Source organism: Mesoplodon bidens (genome assembly GCF_964165515.1).
Source record: "Mesoplodon bidens genome assembly, chromosome: 6".
NCBI classification, from domain to species: domain Eukaryota; kingdom Metazoa; phylum Chordata; class Mammalia; order Artiodactyla; family Ziphiidae; genus Mesoplodon; species Mesoplodon bidens.
This window is the reverse complement of record NC_138162.1, coordinates 112,538,360-112,555,398: the sequence shown is the minus strand read 5'-3', so window position 1 is coordinate 112,555,398 and position 17,039 is coordinate 112,538,360. Positions and strand designations below refer to the sequence as shown.

The 17,039-nt window shown below is 38.7% G+C and overlaps 1 protein-coding gene across 2 annotated transcripts in view; it reads right to left on the bottom strand.

Moving 5' to 3' along the window:
• Positions 1 to 17,039, bottom strand: part of GLRA3 (glycine receptor alpha 3) — a gene marked incomplete at both ends in the record, with an annotated part of 159,464 nt that overhangs the window by 19,449 nt on the left and 122,976 nt on the right. For both annotated transcript variants that reach the window (XM_081237279.1, XM_081237278.1), the window contains one exon: positions 16,034 to 16,248. In XM_081237279.1, the coding sequence (XP_081093405.1) occupies positions 16,034 to 16,248 (215 nt within the window). The remainder of the gene's footprint in view (positions 1 to 16,033; positions 16,249 to 17,039) is intronic.

Here is a 17,039-nt window from a genome sequence, read left to right as displayed (position 1 = left end):
TGCAAAATGTCAAAACACGGGGAAAAGGGAGCCATAGGTGATGATTCATATGGAAATTCACTTTCTGAAGTGACAGTCTGGTAATACCTTGGAATTAATTGTTTCTTTTTTCAAAAGAGGTGTCAACCTACACCACATCCAATGGTGTCAACTTACATGTGAAATATGCCAACAAAGGGACCCTCTGTATCTCCTCCTGCATCTTTTTTTTTCTAACACCTTTATTGGAGTATAATTGCTTTACATTGTTGTGTTAGTTGCTGCTATATAACAAAGTGAATCAGCTATACATGTACATATATCCCCATATCCCCTCCCTCTTGTGTCTTCCTCCCACCCTCCCTATCCCACCCCTCTAGGTGGTCACAAAGCATAAGCTGATCTCCCTGTGCTATGCAGGTGCTTCCCACTAGCTATCTATTTTACGTTTGGTAGTGTATATATGTCCATGCCTCTCTCTCACTTCATCCCAGCTTACCCTTCCCCCTCCCCGTGTCAGGTCGATTCTCTATGTCTATGTCTTTATGCCTGTCCTGCCCCTAGGTTCTTCAGAACCACTTTTTTTTTTTCAGATTCCATATATATGTGTTAGCATAGGGTATTTGTTTTTCTCTTTCTGACTTACTTCACTCTGTATGACAGATTCTAGGTCCATCCACCTCACTACAAATAACTCAATTTCATTTCTTTTTATGACTGAGTAATATTCCATTGTATATATGGGCCACATCTTCTTTATCCATTCATCTGTCAATGGACATTTAACTTGCTTCCATGTCCTGGCTATTGTAAATAGAGCTGCAATGAACATTGTGGTACATGACTCTTTTTGAATTATGGTTTTCCCAGGGTATATGCCCAGAAGTGGGATTTCTGGGTCATACAGTAGGTCTATTTTTACTTTTTTTAGGAACCTCCATACTGTTCTCCACAGTGGCTGTATCAATTTACATTCTCACCAACAGGGCGAGAGGGTTCCCTTTTCTCCACACCCTCTCCAGCATTTATTGTTTGTGGATTTTTTAATGATGTCCATTCTCACCAGTGTGAGGTGTTACCTCACTGTAGTTTTGATTTGCATTTCTCTAATGATTAGTGATGTTGATCATCCTTTCATGTGTTTCTTGGCAGTCTGTACATCTTCTTTGCAGAAATGTCTATTTAGGTCTTCTGCCCAGTTTTGGATTGGGTTGTTTTTTTGATATTGAGCTGCATGAGCTGCTTGTATATTTTGCAGATTAATTCTTTGTCAGTTGCTTCGTTGGCAAATATTTTCTCCCATTCTGAGGATTGTCTTTTCATCTTGTTTATGGATTCCTTTGCTGTGTAAAAGCTTTTAAGTTTCATTAGGTCCCATTTGTTTATTTTCATTTTTATTTCCATTTCTCTAGGAGGTGGGTCAAAAAGGATCTTGCTGTGATTTATGTCATAGAGTGTTCTGCCTATATTTTGCTCTAAGAGTTTTATAGTGTCCGGCCTTACAGTTAGGTCTTTAATCCATTTTGAGTTTACTTTTGTGTATAGTGTTGGCAGTGTTCTAATTTCATTCTTTTACATGTAGCTGTCCAATTTTCCCAGCACCACTTATTGAAGAGGCTGTCTTTTCTCCATTGTATACTCTTGCCTCCTTTGTCAAAGATATGGTGACCATATGTGCGTGGGTTTATCTCTGGGCTTTCTATCCTGTTCCATTGATCTGTATTTCTGTTTTTGTGCCAGTACAATAGTGTCTTGATTACTCTAGCTTTGTACTATAGTCTGAAGCCAGGGAGCCTGATTCCTCCAGCTCCATTTTTCTTTCTCAAGATTGCTTTGCGTTTTCGGGATCTTTTGTATTTCCATACAAGTTGTGAAATTTTTTGTTCTAGTTCTGTGAAAAATGCCATTGGTAGTTTGATAGGGATTGTACTGAATCTGTAGATTGCTTGGGTTACTACTTGGGTTACTCGTCACTTTCACAATGTTGATTCTTCCAATCCAAGAACATAGTATATCTCTCCTTCTGTTTGTATCATCTTTAATTTCTTTAATCAGTGTCTTATAGTTTTCTGCATACAGGTATTTTGTCTCCTTAGGTAGGTTTATTCCTAGGCATTTTATTCTTTTTGTTACAATGGTAAATGGGAGTGTTTCCTTAATTTCTCTTTCAGATTTTTCATAGGAATGCAAGAGATTTCTGTGTATTAATTTTGTATCCTGCTACTTTACCAATTTCATTGATTAGCTCTAGTATTTTTCTGGTAGCATCTTTAGGATTCTCTGTGTATAGTATCATATCATCTGCATACAGTGCCAGTTTTACTTCTTCTTTTCTGATTTGGATTCCTTTTATTTCTTTTTCTTCTCTGATTGATGTGGCTAAAACTTCCAAAACTATGTTGAATAATAGTGATGAGAGTGGGCAACTTTGTCTTGTTCCTGATTTTAGTGGAAATGGTTTCAGTTTTTCACCATTGAGAATGATGTTGGCTGTGGGTTTGTCATATATGGCCTCTATTATGTTGAGGTAAGTTCCCTCTATGCCTACTTTCTGGAGAGCTTTTATCATAAATGGGTGTTGAATTTTGTCAAAAGCTTTTTCTGCATCTATTGAGATGGTCATATGGCTTTTATTCTTCAAGTTGTTAATATGGTGTATCACATTGATTGATTTGCATATATTGAAGAATCCTTGCATCCCTGGGATAAACCCCACTTGATCATGATGTATGATCCTTTTAATGTGCCGCTGGATTCTGTTTGCTAATATTTTGTTGAGGATTTTTGCATCTACGTTCATCAGTGATATTGGCCTGTAGTTTTCTTTTTTTGTAGCATCTTTGTCTGGTTTTGGAATTAGGGTAATGGTGGCCTCATAGAATGAGTTTGGTAGTGTTCCTCCCTCTGCTATATTTTGGAAGAGTTTGAGAAGGATAGGTGTTAGCTCTTCTCTAAATGTTTGATAGAATTCGCCTGTGAAGCCATCTGGTGCTGGGCTTTTGTTTGTTGGAAGATGTTTAATCACAGTTTCAATTTCAGTGCTTGTGATTGGTCTGTGTATATTTTCTATTTCATCCTGGTTCAGTCTTAGAAGGTTGTGCTTTTCTATGAATTTGTCCATTTTGGATATCTTTACTATCATTACTCTGAATTCTTTTTCAGGTAGACTGCCTATTTCCTCTTCATTTCTTTGGTCTGGTGGGTTTTCACCTTGCTCCTTCATCTGCTCCATATTTCTCTGACTTCTAATTTTCCCTGCCTTACTGTGTTTGGGGTCTCCTTTTCGCAGGCTGCAGGTTCATAGTTCCCGTTGTTTTTGGTGTCTGCCCCCAGTAGGTAAGGTTTGTTCAGTGGGTGTAGGCTTCCTGGCAGAGGGGACTGGTGCCTGTGTTCTGGTGGATGAGGCTGGATCTTATCTTTCTCTTGGGCAGGACTGTGTCCGGTGGTGTGTTTGGGGTGTCTGTTAACTCAGTATGATTTTAGGCAGCCTCTCTGCTAATGGGTGGGGTTGTGTTCCTGTCTTGCTGGTTGTTTGGCATAGGGTGTCCATCACTGTAGCTTGCTGGTTGTTGAGTGGAGCTGGGTCTTAGCATTGAGACGGAGATCTCTCGCTGATTGATAATACATGGGGCCAGGAGGTCTCTGGTGGACCAATGTCCTGAACTCGGCTCTCCCACCTCAGAGGCTCAGGCCTGACACCTAGCCACAGCACCAAGACCTTGTCAGCCACATGGCTGGCATGCCTTCGGAGTTGGAGAAGCTGGCCTACAGTGGCTGTCCTTCTGCACTGCACATTAGAATCACCTGCTGTTTTGCCCCAAAGGCAGTGTTCCACAGAGAAGAAGATTAGCCTTGAAAATAGTCACAGCTCTGTGATGGTTTTTTTTCCCCTTTGTGCTTAGTCAGGTTTCACTTGCTCACAGGGGGCCACACGCAGAGGCCTTGCACCCGGCTCTTCTGACCGGAGTTACTAGTGCGGAATTGCTGCTGCCAACAGCTCAGCTCAGGAGGGCCATGTCAGTCCTCCTGCATCTTAAGTGTGACTTCTACTGATCAGAATGACCTCTACTGAGCAAAGAGATGTATGCCTTCAATTTATTCTAGTGCTGTGCTGAGTGTCCAGCTGTTTGTAAAGTGTAGATTTAAATCTCATGAGCTCTGCAATTATATCAGAAATGTCTGGCTGCCCTCAAATACATACAGTCCTGGAAGATATAATACAGCTTTCAAAGGCACAGTCTCAAGCTACACCCTTCCTGGAAGAATATAACTCATAGAGTGTGTGTGCATTTTTTAACAACCTGGATCTATAATAACATGACCAAAGAGATTAAATCAGATATTTAACTTCCAAATGAACCCGATGACTGTTTTCAATGACAACAGACCTATGCAAACATCATCTGTGCAGCCAGCCTTCTGCTGCCTGTGACCCATACCTGAGCGTTGAGCCTGAAAAGTCTGTTTTCCTCATCCTCTCCTGACTCCCATCACCAACTTCAACTCTCTTTCTCCTCCATCATCGCTGCCCCTCCGCGGACAGCAAGCACAGGCCCTGGGAAGTTTGGAACTCTAGCGCTAGTAACTTCAAAATAAAGCAGCAGTTCCTACGCCAACACGTTCACGATGTATTCACAACACACGACACACTCCCCCTGTGACTCAGAATATCACCTTCTGTCCACCCGCTGTCACCTCTGTCCTTTGAGGCAGTCTCACTCTAAACCAGCCCATCCCTCTGGACCACCTTGCTGAAGTCCCATCGTCCACCGCACTGTTGGAACCCTGACTCTATTTTAAGCAACCATCTCTCCTCAGTGCGACTCCTTGGACCTATGAATATGAGAAAATGAAACCTGAATACTTGCTAATTAGATGCACCAGGCAGGAAGACTGTTGTCTTGGAAACCAATCCAAAGCCACGTGTGGAAGACCACCTCCTTCTCAAAGCACGCTCACCCCGTGGCTCCTTGACCCACATTCTCCGGGTTTCTTCCCTCCACCCCACCCGACTTGGCTCCACGGGCCTCTCCTCCCCTTCCTGAGATCCTCAGAGACATGGCCTGTGCCCCTTCTATTCTCACACTGACACTTCTCACTTCTAGTCCTTACCTGTTTCCATGGATTCAGTCCCTCCTCTGTGCTCAGGGCCTGCAAATCTCCATTTCCTGACTGAACCCCTCTCTAACCACGTTCTTACCTGACAGTAAATTTTGGATGGCACATGCACCTCAGACTTAATCTGACTTAAAAAGAAGCTATGAATCTCTACCAGACTCAGCCAAAGGAACAGCAAACACACACAACGGCCTCTTCCTCCTGGTGAAAAGGCGGCATGCTGTTCGTGGTTGCTCACCTCCAAATCTAGGATCCTCTCATATCAAAGACCCAAGCCTGGGAATCCTACCTTTTTGCTATTTCTCAAATGTATCATTTTCTGTCCTCTCCTACTGCCATCACATTGATCTCCACCACAATAACCTGTTTCGCAGTTTCTCCTAGTGCTGAAGTTACAGAGATGAGGAAGACGGACAAGATACATCTTTAATTGAACCTACATTCAAGTTGGGGAAAACATACAGTAAAAAATAATTACATAAATAAAGATAATTAAAGAGAATTGCAAGAATGAAACTACAATAGGGTAATGGGAAGAGAAGGACAGTGCGAGGCAGGCTGCGTTAGTTGGGGATGATCTGCAAAGGCCTCTCTGCAGATATGACAGTTACCACCTCAGGCCACCTTCTGACTGGCTTACTGTGCTCTACTTTCCTTCCTTCAGTTCTTGGCACCTGAAAGTGATTGACAAGCTCCATCCTGACTCAGCAGCTTTGAACTCCTTGCTAACTTCTGTCTGGAACATTCCTTCCTTTGTGTAACTGCTGGTTAATCCTTCAGGTCTCAGCTTAAAAACGACATTCTCAGGGAAACCTTCTACAAATGCCCAGAACTGTACAGCCCCTTCCTGCCCTCCTACCTCTGCTTTGCTCCTAGAACCCTTGTCTCAGGTCACTCATCACAGTTGTAACGATGTTTATCCATGGGTAGTTCTTATAAGGTGACTGCTGGGTAGCATCATTTAAATGTCCCCCCTTCGGATAATGACTCTGTTCCACAATCCCTAAGGGCTATTTTCCAAAAACTTGGTTAGGAGGGTTCAAAAATGAGTATGTTCTTGCGGATTTCAAGGTGAAAGGTCTATATTGATATTTTAGCAAACTATGTGTTGATAGCAAACAACAAATAATCCATCTTATTATTGACCTGGCCCCACTGTACCAACATTATCCATTTATGTATCTTTCTCCTTTTAGGCTAATATATCTTGTGAGCTAAGACGAGGGCCAGATCTTATTTGCCTTTGTATTTCTAGGACCCAACACAGCGCTTGTCATACTATGGGCTCTCAGATAATATTCAACTGATTGAAGCATGTGAAGTGACTTGCCATCATTGGCCATTTATTATTACAGAAATAATTACAACTAACATGCCAAGAATGTTCTTAGTAGTGTCCATAAAACTACTGAGTATTCTTAGTAGTAACACTTTTAATCCCCACAATGGTTGAGGAAACTATTCCCATTTCAAAGATGAGGACACTGAGACATGTAAAACAACTTGTCACATAGCTACTGCTATAGACTGGATGTGTCCCTTCAAAGTCCCAGTGTTGAAATATAACCCCCAAAGTGACGGTATTAGGAGGTTGGAGCTTTGAGGAGTGACTAGGTCCTGAGGGTGGAGCCCTCATGAATGGGATCAGGACCCTTAGAAAAAGGACCTCAGAGAGCTCCCTTGCCCCTTCCACCATGAAAGAACGCAGCTAGTAGATCACCAGCTATGAACCAGGAAGCAGGCCTTCACCAGACACTGGATCTGCCAGTACCTTGATCTTGAACTTCCCAGCCTCCAGAACTGTGAGAAATAAGTTTCTGTTGTCTATAAACCAGCCCTTCTATGGTATTTTGTTATAGCAGCCTGAACAGACTAAGGCAGCTACCAAGCTGCAAAGCTAGGATCTGAATACAGCTAATCTGGCTAAAGAGCTGTAAACTCAACTACTATTGTATCAATATATCACCTGGTTATTAGGCTGCTTCTATTGAAGCTACCGCCGTAAGTTAACAACTGTGAACACACTAAGTAGAAATAACTCTCTGTATCTTAATATTCCAGCCTCTTCAACTTTTATCTGAGAGTTAAGAGTGAAGTCAGTACATAAAATACATGCTGTAAGGTCCTGTATGTTTGCTGGTTCTGATCCTAAAATCTAGCAATCAGCTTCCTCAAAGACAATGTAGAAAAGGAGTTATGAGCACGTAATTACCGCATAAAAACAAAATAGTTGCTCTGCAGAAGCAAAACTAGATCAGGGAAACATTTTATCCTCAGAAATACAATGAAAGTCTCTGCAGCAACATTCTCACATTAATTATAATGAAGTGTTTTTATGAGCCGGGAGACCACTGACTACTTGCCATGTGATAATCTGGGACCAGATTAGCTTGATAAATTACCATTTGAATGTGCAGAGATGGTTTACTGCAAGGCTTTATCTTTTTCATTCTAAAAAATAAGTTTTAGGGGGGCTTCCCTGGTGGCGCAGTGGTTGAGAGTCCGCCTGCCAATGCAGGGGACACAGGTTCGAACCCTGGTCCGGGAAGATCCCACATGCCGCAGAGCAACTAAGACCGTGCGCCACAAGTACTGAGCCTGCGCTCTAGAGCCCACGAGCCACAACTACTGAAGCCCGCACGCCTAGAGCCTGTGCTCCGCAACAAGAGAAGCCACCGCAATGAGAAGTCCGTGCACCGCAACGAAGAGTAGCCCCCACTCGCCGCAACTAGAGAAAGCCCGCGAGCAGCAACGAAGACCCAACGCAGTCAAAAATAAATAATTTTTTTAAAAAATAAGTTTTATAATGTAGGGAAAGGAATATAAGCATCATAGGTTCTGTAGACTTTTTTCCAGAAGAAAGATTTTTTTTTTCCAGAAAAATCTGCATTTATCCTACTTTGCAATGTTATCATTAGAAAACAGAGAAAGTCTGCTTCTGGTGTCCTGAATATGTGTATATTGGATTTTATCATGATTAATTATCCTGGTTATAAAGATTGGAATCCAGTGCCCTTGGCCCTGGGAAGCAGTCGTGTTCAGGAAACTGGCCTAAGCATGAACTTCTTTACAAGGAAGTGGGCTTCAAGCTGTAAGGAGCTTTAGTAAGTAAGGAGGATTCAAGCTGCGATTTGATAACAGTAACAAACAGCCCCCAGATCTCACTGGCTTGAAACAGCAAAGGTCACTCTATGTCCACTTGGAGTTGAATGGTGACTCAGGACAAGTGTTGTCATTGTCATCCTCACCATGACCTCAGCGCATGGGGTGGTCACCATCTGGATCACTGGTGGTGACCACAGCAGAGGAAGACCAGGGCACAGATGGGTCTCACATTTGGTTACAAACACCCTGAGCTAGAAGTGGCACAGATCACTGTGCTCAAACTCATTAGCCAGAACTGTTTACAGTCAGCCCGACAATAAGAGACCTGGCAGGTACAACCCCATCCTGTGCCTGGAAGGGAGAGAAAGCCAGGAGGAGGGACAGAGGGAGTGGAGGTGGGAAAGGATCTACTCTTTGTGCTTCTGGGACAAAAACAAGGATCCCTACAAGCCCAGGACTGAGGACAAGTGTGGATTATGATCTGATCACTGTGACATCTTGAAGAGAGAAGAAAAGCAGCTTTGTTAAAGGGCAAAACTCACTGCTTTATAGAAAGAAGCTGTTAATTAATGAGAGCATGACAAAGAAAAAGAAACCTCTCCTGATCTTCATCCCCAAATTTGTTCAAACCATGTCAGGTCAGAGTTCAGTAAAATCAGTCGTGAACAGGACAGGTAATAGATTATTTAGATTATAAAGATAGGCAGGCTGCAAGGCAAATTCGGGCATGGGAATGCGTTTGCTTGTACCGCACGGGATCTCAGAAAAGAAAAAGACTGTGCTTCCAAGTATGGACTGCACCTCACCAGTTACTACTCATTCCATGCCTTATTAGTTTCACCAGACCCGACTTTGTTCACTTATTTGGGCATACGTCCTCTGAAGTCATTTGATTTTGTGCTCTCTGATTCAGGAATGGATGGCTTGCATGTATCTCAGGCAATTCTTCATAAATCAATTTAATTTTATGCCAGTTTTAGGTAAGATAATTGACTAACAACAATTTTAGATTATATTCCTTTAGAAGGTCATTGGGTGAACGATATTGTAAGTATGGCACCATATGCTATAGTTGAGAGGCTTGTCAAGATACATACCTTTATCTTACTCCACACAGAGATGGTCAAAAGCATTGCCTTAGGACAAATACTGCCCTAAACTATAGCTGGTAGATGACAATGCACTAATGGGTAAATATTTATTAGATTATAACCCAGACTACTAAATTATAGTAAATTACACTGACTAAATTATGAGTTATAACCCAGACTACTATTAATCAAGAATGTTTAGAAATAGAAATGTATAATGCATTTATAAGCAGCACAGCTTTGAAGAAGAAATTGATTAAACGAGAACCTGGAGTTTGAACCTCCAAATCTCATGCAAACCAACATGTAGGCACTCTACATGGTTAATATCCCAGGAGAGTGAATAGTTTGTCAATTCTTTTCTCAATCCAAAGTTGCTTTTTATTTGAGAAGGAGGTATAACAAAACATCACAGTGTATTGCTTTTGATTAGCTAAAACAGCCCTTTGAATTGGGTAATTTATTCTCCATTGGTGATAATCAATCCTGGTGAATTCTCCCAGTCCTCAAAATTGTCAAATAAACTGTGATGAGTAATTCTGGCTGTGGAATGGGCAAGCAGCTCAATGCCTTTTCTCTGAGTTATGCTGAAAAATGTCCTGCTTGTGTCATGGCTTTTTTCCTAGGGTCTTTCAGGTCACATTGACTATTTACCTTTGGATTTGTCAAATCCAAACTGTAGTACACTTAATCCTTCATTTCCTCCTAGTGTAAAAGCTGTATAAGAATTTTGCATTTTTTAATGCTTATGGGAAATATTATATTAGTTTCAAAATTATTTTGAGCTTCATTTAAGACTTAAAGCCAGAGAGATAAAGGAATAAGAACAAAGGAAAAGAACAACCAATGTTTTAAAAACTGGTGCTAAAGTAAAATGAAGCTGATATTGAAAAGGCAAACGAGGTGTCTGCAGGACTGTTTTCTTGGAACACTAGGTGGTGAATCACACAGAGTTTTGTGAGCTTTGCCATTTATCATCCTGGAGGGCAACTCACAACTGCAGAATCCTACTGATATCATATTCATACTGATTATGATTAGTAAATGAATGATGCTTTGAACACAATATTTATTTGCCACATAAAGTTTTTTAAGAGATGAAATGTAACAGAGAATCATAATAGCAGAACTGCATTATTTCCAAAGTGATGAACTTGATCAATCCATCCAGTCATCAGTTAAGAAAAATGCAATTAAAAAGGCTAAGGTATCTTGAAAGGTCACCCTGTTGTCTCTGACTTTTGCTTCAGTTATAGGATCTTTACCATTGTCTTTTCTATAGGACATGATTCTTGTGTTTTAACACTTAAATGAATCTGTAAAATCTAGATGTCACTGGAAACGCTTTTTAGGTGCACGCTGTTAGTTACTGGCATTTCTTAATACAATATGTTATCTTTTCTTGACCTACTCAAGGAAAGTTGAATTATATTTGTGATTTCTCTCTTCCTTGTATTTTTGCACTGGAGGTTTTGTATTTCTATAAGATCATCTTTATTATACCCATATACCCTCCCATTCCCTTTTTTTCCAAGATCTGAGGCTTTCATTTATAACTTCAAACAGGAATCAGGAAGACAGATAAAACCTGTAAGGTGTTTCCAACACTGACTTTGGGACCAAATTCTTTATTCCCGTGGCAAAGGGCGAGTTTTACATCCAATTTTATCTGTCAGGAGGTTCATGGTATGATTCTAGGATTTATATGAATATGGTAAAGGGCGTTTAAGACATTAAATAGGTTAAATTGGCTCGAAGTTGCATATACACCTTTTGTTTTTAAACTTCATTTGATGTCAAAGCCACTGTATTATGTCATTTCAAAAATTTTTAAACTTTAGCATTTGATCATATACTTTCTCCAAATTGTGCCATCACATTTAAGAATCCATGCAGTGGCTCTGTCTCTATGTCAGCTACAGAGGACATACTTGATAATTATTAAATTCAGCTTAATGAGACCTAGTAAGCCTGTTAATTGTAGGTACTAAGATCAAATGTAGAACCAGAGATGTCTATCAATTTCTATTCTTATTATAGGATCCACCTATGTTTAGGAATTATCTATTTACTGGAGACAGAAAAAAACACTAATAAAATTGAATAATATTCATATGCATTATATCTTTTGATTTTAAAAGAATTTTTTTATGATTCTTACATAAATGATTTTTTCATTTTCTTGTGCCTTTTTTCTTTTTCTCTCTTTTCCCTAAGTGAATATAATATGGAAGAAAATTATTAACATATTCAATGAAAAGTCTTTTAAATTAAATTATTACATCAAATATTGTATCATAAAGTTAAATATACTTATTAACTATTTTGTCTCATTAATGAATTAAAAATGAGCCCTCTTGCATCATATTTGTACTGAACTTGATTGAAGTAATTTTAGTTAACTATACTTTGAATAGACATTAGAATCTTTTATTCAATTGGTGAGGATCAAAACATTATTTACAGTAATAGTTATCAATAGGAAAACCTGATTACTATGCAACCCCATTGCCCCATTTAACTACCGCTGATATTTACAATTTACTCTCCTTTAAAACTGCAGGGTATTTTTTTTTTTGAGAAGAATGAGAGCTAATCAGAAAAGAACACAGTAGTGAATACAAATACTTCATTTTCCTTCCCATCCTGTCTTTTCAGTGTAATGTCATGTAGACCTTTGTGTGCCCACACAATCATGGCATCCAAATATAAATATAGCAGTTAGATTTATATGTTCTAACAGCTGTAATCACTTCTATAGTTGGTGTCTTTATGAAGAATAAAAACTTAATATCAGTGCTTTGTGACCATCTAGAGGGGTGGGATAGGGACGGTGGGAGGGAGACGCAAGAGGGAGGAGATATGGGGATATATGTATACGTATAGATGATTCACTTCGTTATACAGCAGAAACTAACACACCATTGTAAAGCAATTACACAACAATAAAGATGTTAGAAAAAAAAAACAATGTGAAAGCTATTGCTATGTTTTCTAAGAACCAATGTTTTTATTATACTGTATGGTAGATACATGGCAATATTTAAATTCTTTTTCATTAAGTTGGTGATTCTCAGGGGAATATATGATTCTACATAAGAGTAATTCAACTGAGTTTTTACATTCTTTTTGAGAGAGATGAAAAAATGGCATGTTCTTCCTTTTCAAGTTAACTATGGAGTAAAGTTTAAAAGCTCACACTGTCTTTAAATATCTGCATGGCATTTACTCAACAGACCCATATCATGTACTGATTTAGGCTCTGAGGATAAAAATATGTAAAAGATAGTTTGTCCTCTCAAAAAGCTACTCCTGGTGGGTTTCACAAACAAACTGAATGGGGAAAAATATTGCTGTATACCCAGATCTTCCCAGAGTTCCCTAAAGCAATTCTTTCTAGAATCATAGTTTACAAATTAAAATGACATTTTGTCCCTCCTATGATTTTCTCTATTCCTATCCATCCCTATACTTAATAAAAAATATAATTCCCTCAATGCCAAGATCTTAACTATGTATTAGTGTAAATCAAATATATACTCAAAAATAGTTCAGTGACTAATACTATCCTCTCTCTGACCCCTGATTAAAATCTAATTCTCCCAAGGAGGATTGCTTTTCACATTTAAAACAAAAACCCACAAAATGTTGGGAATCTCAACGAGTTTGGGAGAAAAGTTTTGCGGTGAGTGGGTCTAGCTTTTAACTGAGCTGTCTAACCTATTCTGCATGTGGGGGAGAGATGGCCCTAGAAGAGGAAAGGAGAGAAGGGACTTTGAATATGCAGGTCCATTTCCAACTGGAGGAGGAGGGCCAACCACAAATATATCTTCTTTCCCCCTCTTTCTGGACTTTCTTTTACTCTGAGAAGAACCATCTCTGGTCTGTTTCCCTATGCATCTGTAGTTTACTCCTTGAAGTCTGAGGCTTGGGTGTCCTTTCTGATGATTCCATGTGACCGTCATAAACATCTCAAACTTAACATGTTCAGTCATAGAACTCTTACCTCCCCCAACCTTCCCCATGAGTAACTATTACCACTACTTGCCCAGTTACTCAGCCTAAGGCTACCCTTGACTCCCACCTTTCCCTTACTCCTCAAAGTCCAGTTCATAAGCAAACCCTGTCTATTTCATCTCTATTTGAGATTTTCTCAAAAAAAAATCTACCTTTTTCTAAATCCATCTGCTACTCTCCGTCTCTGCGACTACCAATCTAGCCAGACCATCCTCTGCTCTGAGCTATAGTTTTCTTGGAAGTATCTCTGCTTCCATTTTTACCTCTTCCTATTAAGATTCTTCCAAACGCCATCCAAAATAAACTTAATCCTTACCAACTTCTATAAAACCCTCCATGATATGGCTCTATGATCACTGCCATTTTTTCTCACTCACTCTCCTCCAAATACGCAATGTTAGGAAGTGTTCCTAAGTTTTGCAACTTTGAAAAAATGCTGGCTGCGGGATGCATTGTCACCCTCTTCTGGACACCTAATGCAGGCACTGTGGAAATGTCAGATTGCTCCAAGTTCCAAGAAATGAATCACAGGAGTCTTCTTGCTGTGGGCTATTACATGCCTGATTCATGACACCGCAGAAGCCAGCGCAACAGGAAATATCAGCGAGGAATCTCAGGTCTGTAGTTCACAAGGCGTTGGCTCAAGTACATTCTCTGAGATTTTCTACTTTGGGTCTTACTTGACCAATTTCCAAGGCCCTTCTTATCTAGAGGAGATGCATTAGCAGAGAGCCTGGACAGAACACTAAGCGATTATCATAAATTAGTGATTTATTGTTTCTTCCTCCTGTGTCTGATAATCCCCTATTGTTTTCCTGAATTTAATTTTGTTTTCCTCCTTCCTGGATTTTTGTCAGTACGAGAATGGTGGATGTTTCCATGGCAAGATTTTCAGGCATCTGAGGGTTCTTTTGTGAGGTTGAGAATAGCAGATCTTAAGATGCGTGGTTTCAGACTCCTATTCCTAAATGCAAGTGTGAGCCCTCGCCCCTTGCCTTTCCAAATCGCAGAATCAAGATTGCATTTTTCAAGAGAATTCTACTCTTTTGAATGATCTCATCCAATAGTATAATTCTTGTTTATTCTGGGACTTCAGCATCTGTCATCCTGAATTCTAATGTACATAACTTCTGTACGTAACTCATTCCTTAACTATCACAAAGCCTAAGATGAAATAATCACCAACTCTTAAGATATCTGTTTGGTAATCAATTCTTTAAATCTGTTATCATATTTCCAGTGTCTCTATGATCTGAGAGATGGAGAGGTTTTGTATATATCTATGTGTGTATTTGAGCTAATGATTGAAAATTTATTCCTTCCCTGAGATCATGGTGAAATTAATGCCTTTAAAAAAAACTTCTTGAGAAAAACTATGAAGTCATCTCAGACCTTTCTTTCCTTAAAAAAACACACACACAAAAAAAACTCCTGTCTCTGTTCCGTTTTTTTAATTTATTTCTGTTTCCTCCACCCAAACCTTCATGCTCTCCCAATTCTGCCTTCATCTCTGTATCCAGATGCCTTTTTGCTCCGCCTCACAGAAACTGTAATTTCCTTAAATGAATCACTAAGTGCCCCACTATCTGGGTAACAACTTATGGAATGAATGAGCTTTCATTTCTGTTTAGCTCATGGAGAAAAAAATCGATGAGTAAACTGGCAATTTCATTTACAAATTGACTATGGAACTTCAACTATTACTCAGAGCCCTTGAGACATTTATCTGCATATAAAAAAGCACTTAATCTTATAAACAGATTTACAATTTTCATTTGGACGATATTTTATAAAACACTAGTTGATATAGATCATTTTGAAAATACAATTATGTGTTAATAAAAGTAAACCTTATTTTGAAAGACAACAATTAAATCTTAGCAAGGCACAGTGAGCACTGTTAAATATCAAGTTCTTCCGATAGTAAGTAACATTTTTAGTGATAAAATATCCTGTCATCAACTTTTATTTATTTAGACATTTTAATTGAATAAATTGAGCCAGAGAATGCAATTCATAGTAAGGGGTAAGGAAGCCATGACAGCAGATTTATAATTTACTTGGCATGGCAGGGAGATAGCATCAAATGTACCAGGAAAGTGAATATGATTTTATTACATTAACGTACACCATTGTAATGAAAAGAATAGTGAAGCTTGTTGGAGGTCAGACAGGATTACTTAATTTAGACAGTAGAAATTTCTTTCTTAGAAATTTTTTCATTTAGAAAAAGAAAATAATTTTCCATTGCTATGTTGCTAAATGCATAAAAAGGTATTCCTATGTTTTATTTCAGCACATCTTTAAAACACACAAGCATATTTTATAATAAAGTGTTGACTGTCACATGTAATTTATTGAATATTGTACTGACCGTGGAAAACAGAATGGTTGTCTAGGTACAGAAGGCTTGTGAGTGTATCATTGTTTACCCTCCTGATCACGTGGCTGATGGGAGCTGTAGCTGCCACTGCCCAGCATCATGAGAGCAGATACCACACATCACTGGCCCAGCAAAAGATCAAAATTCAAAACTCGAAGTGCGGTTTCTACTGAATGCCTATCACTTTCACACCATATAAAAGTCAAAAAAATCATTAAGTCGAACCATGGTAAATCAGGGACCAACTGTAAATACTACTGCAAAAGATCTGGCCAAAATGGATAATGATATATATACATATTAGTGCAAATATGCGTGTGTGCCCATTTAGCACACTTACCTTTGGTAAGGAAGCTCGTGATCCTGAACTCTGTGTAGTCATAGTCAGCACGGTGGTTATGCCCAAGGCTACCCTGGCTGGAGCAGCATCCATATTGATCCAGAATGAAACCCAGGAGAGAATAACAATCAGGAGACTGGGAATGTACATCTGGATCAGATAGTAGCCCATTTGTCGTTCAAGATGGAATCGCACTTCTATACATGTAAACTTTCCTAATTGGTTGTGAAATAAATGCAGTAATTGGTAAAAAATAGGTCTTTGTTATTGCAGCAAATGTCACAATTTTGTTTTCATCATAATTTTGCCCTACACCTTTCTGTATAATTGTACAATTATAATGAAATTATATAACTATTATTTTCATATAATTATAAAGTTATAATGAAATGGGATCCCAAATCATATATGCAAATTGTTTTCTGAAAAATAGATTTCTTATTTTTCTGTTAGCACCTAGAAGCAATGTAATAGAACAGTGTATTATTTCAGGAAATAATATATAATCTTATTACTTCACATTTGATTAGCACTTCATACTTGCAAAGTACTAAAATGTCTATTATTTCACTTGATTCGTGTCTGCTTTTATACCTTCTTTTAAACACTGTACCTTGAGGTTCTAGCCAGGGTAATTAGGCAAACAATTAAATAAAAGGCATTTAGACTGAAAAGAAAGCAGTAAAACTATCTCTATAAGTAGAAGCCATTACCTTGTATTTAGAAAATCCTAAAGAATTCACTAAAAATCTACTTGAACTGAAGAGTTCAGCAAGGTTACAGGATACACTATCAGTATACAAAAAGCAATTGTGTTTCTGTACACTAGCAATGGAAAATCCAAAAATTAAATTGAGAAAACAATTCCATTTACAAGAACCAAATAAAATAAAATATTTAGAAATAAATTTAACAAAAAAGTGTAAAACTTCTACACTAAAAATTACAAAACACAGTTGAACAAAATTAAAGAAGATCAAAATAAATAGAAAGTCATTTTGTAGTC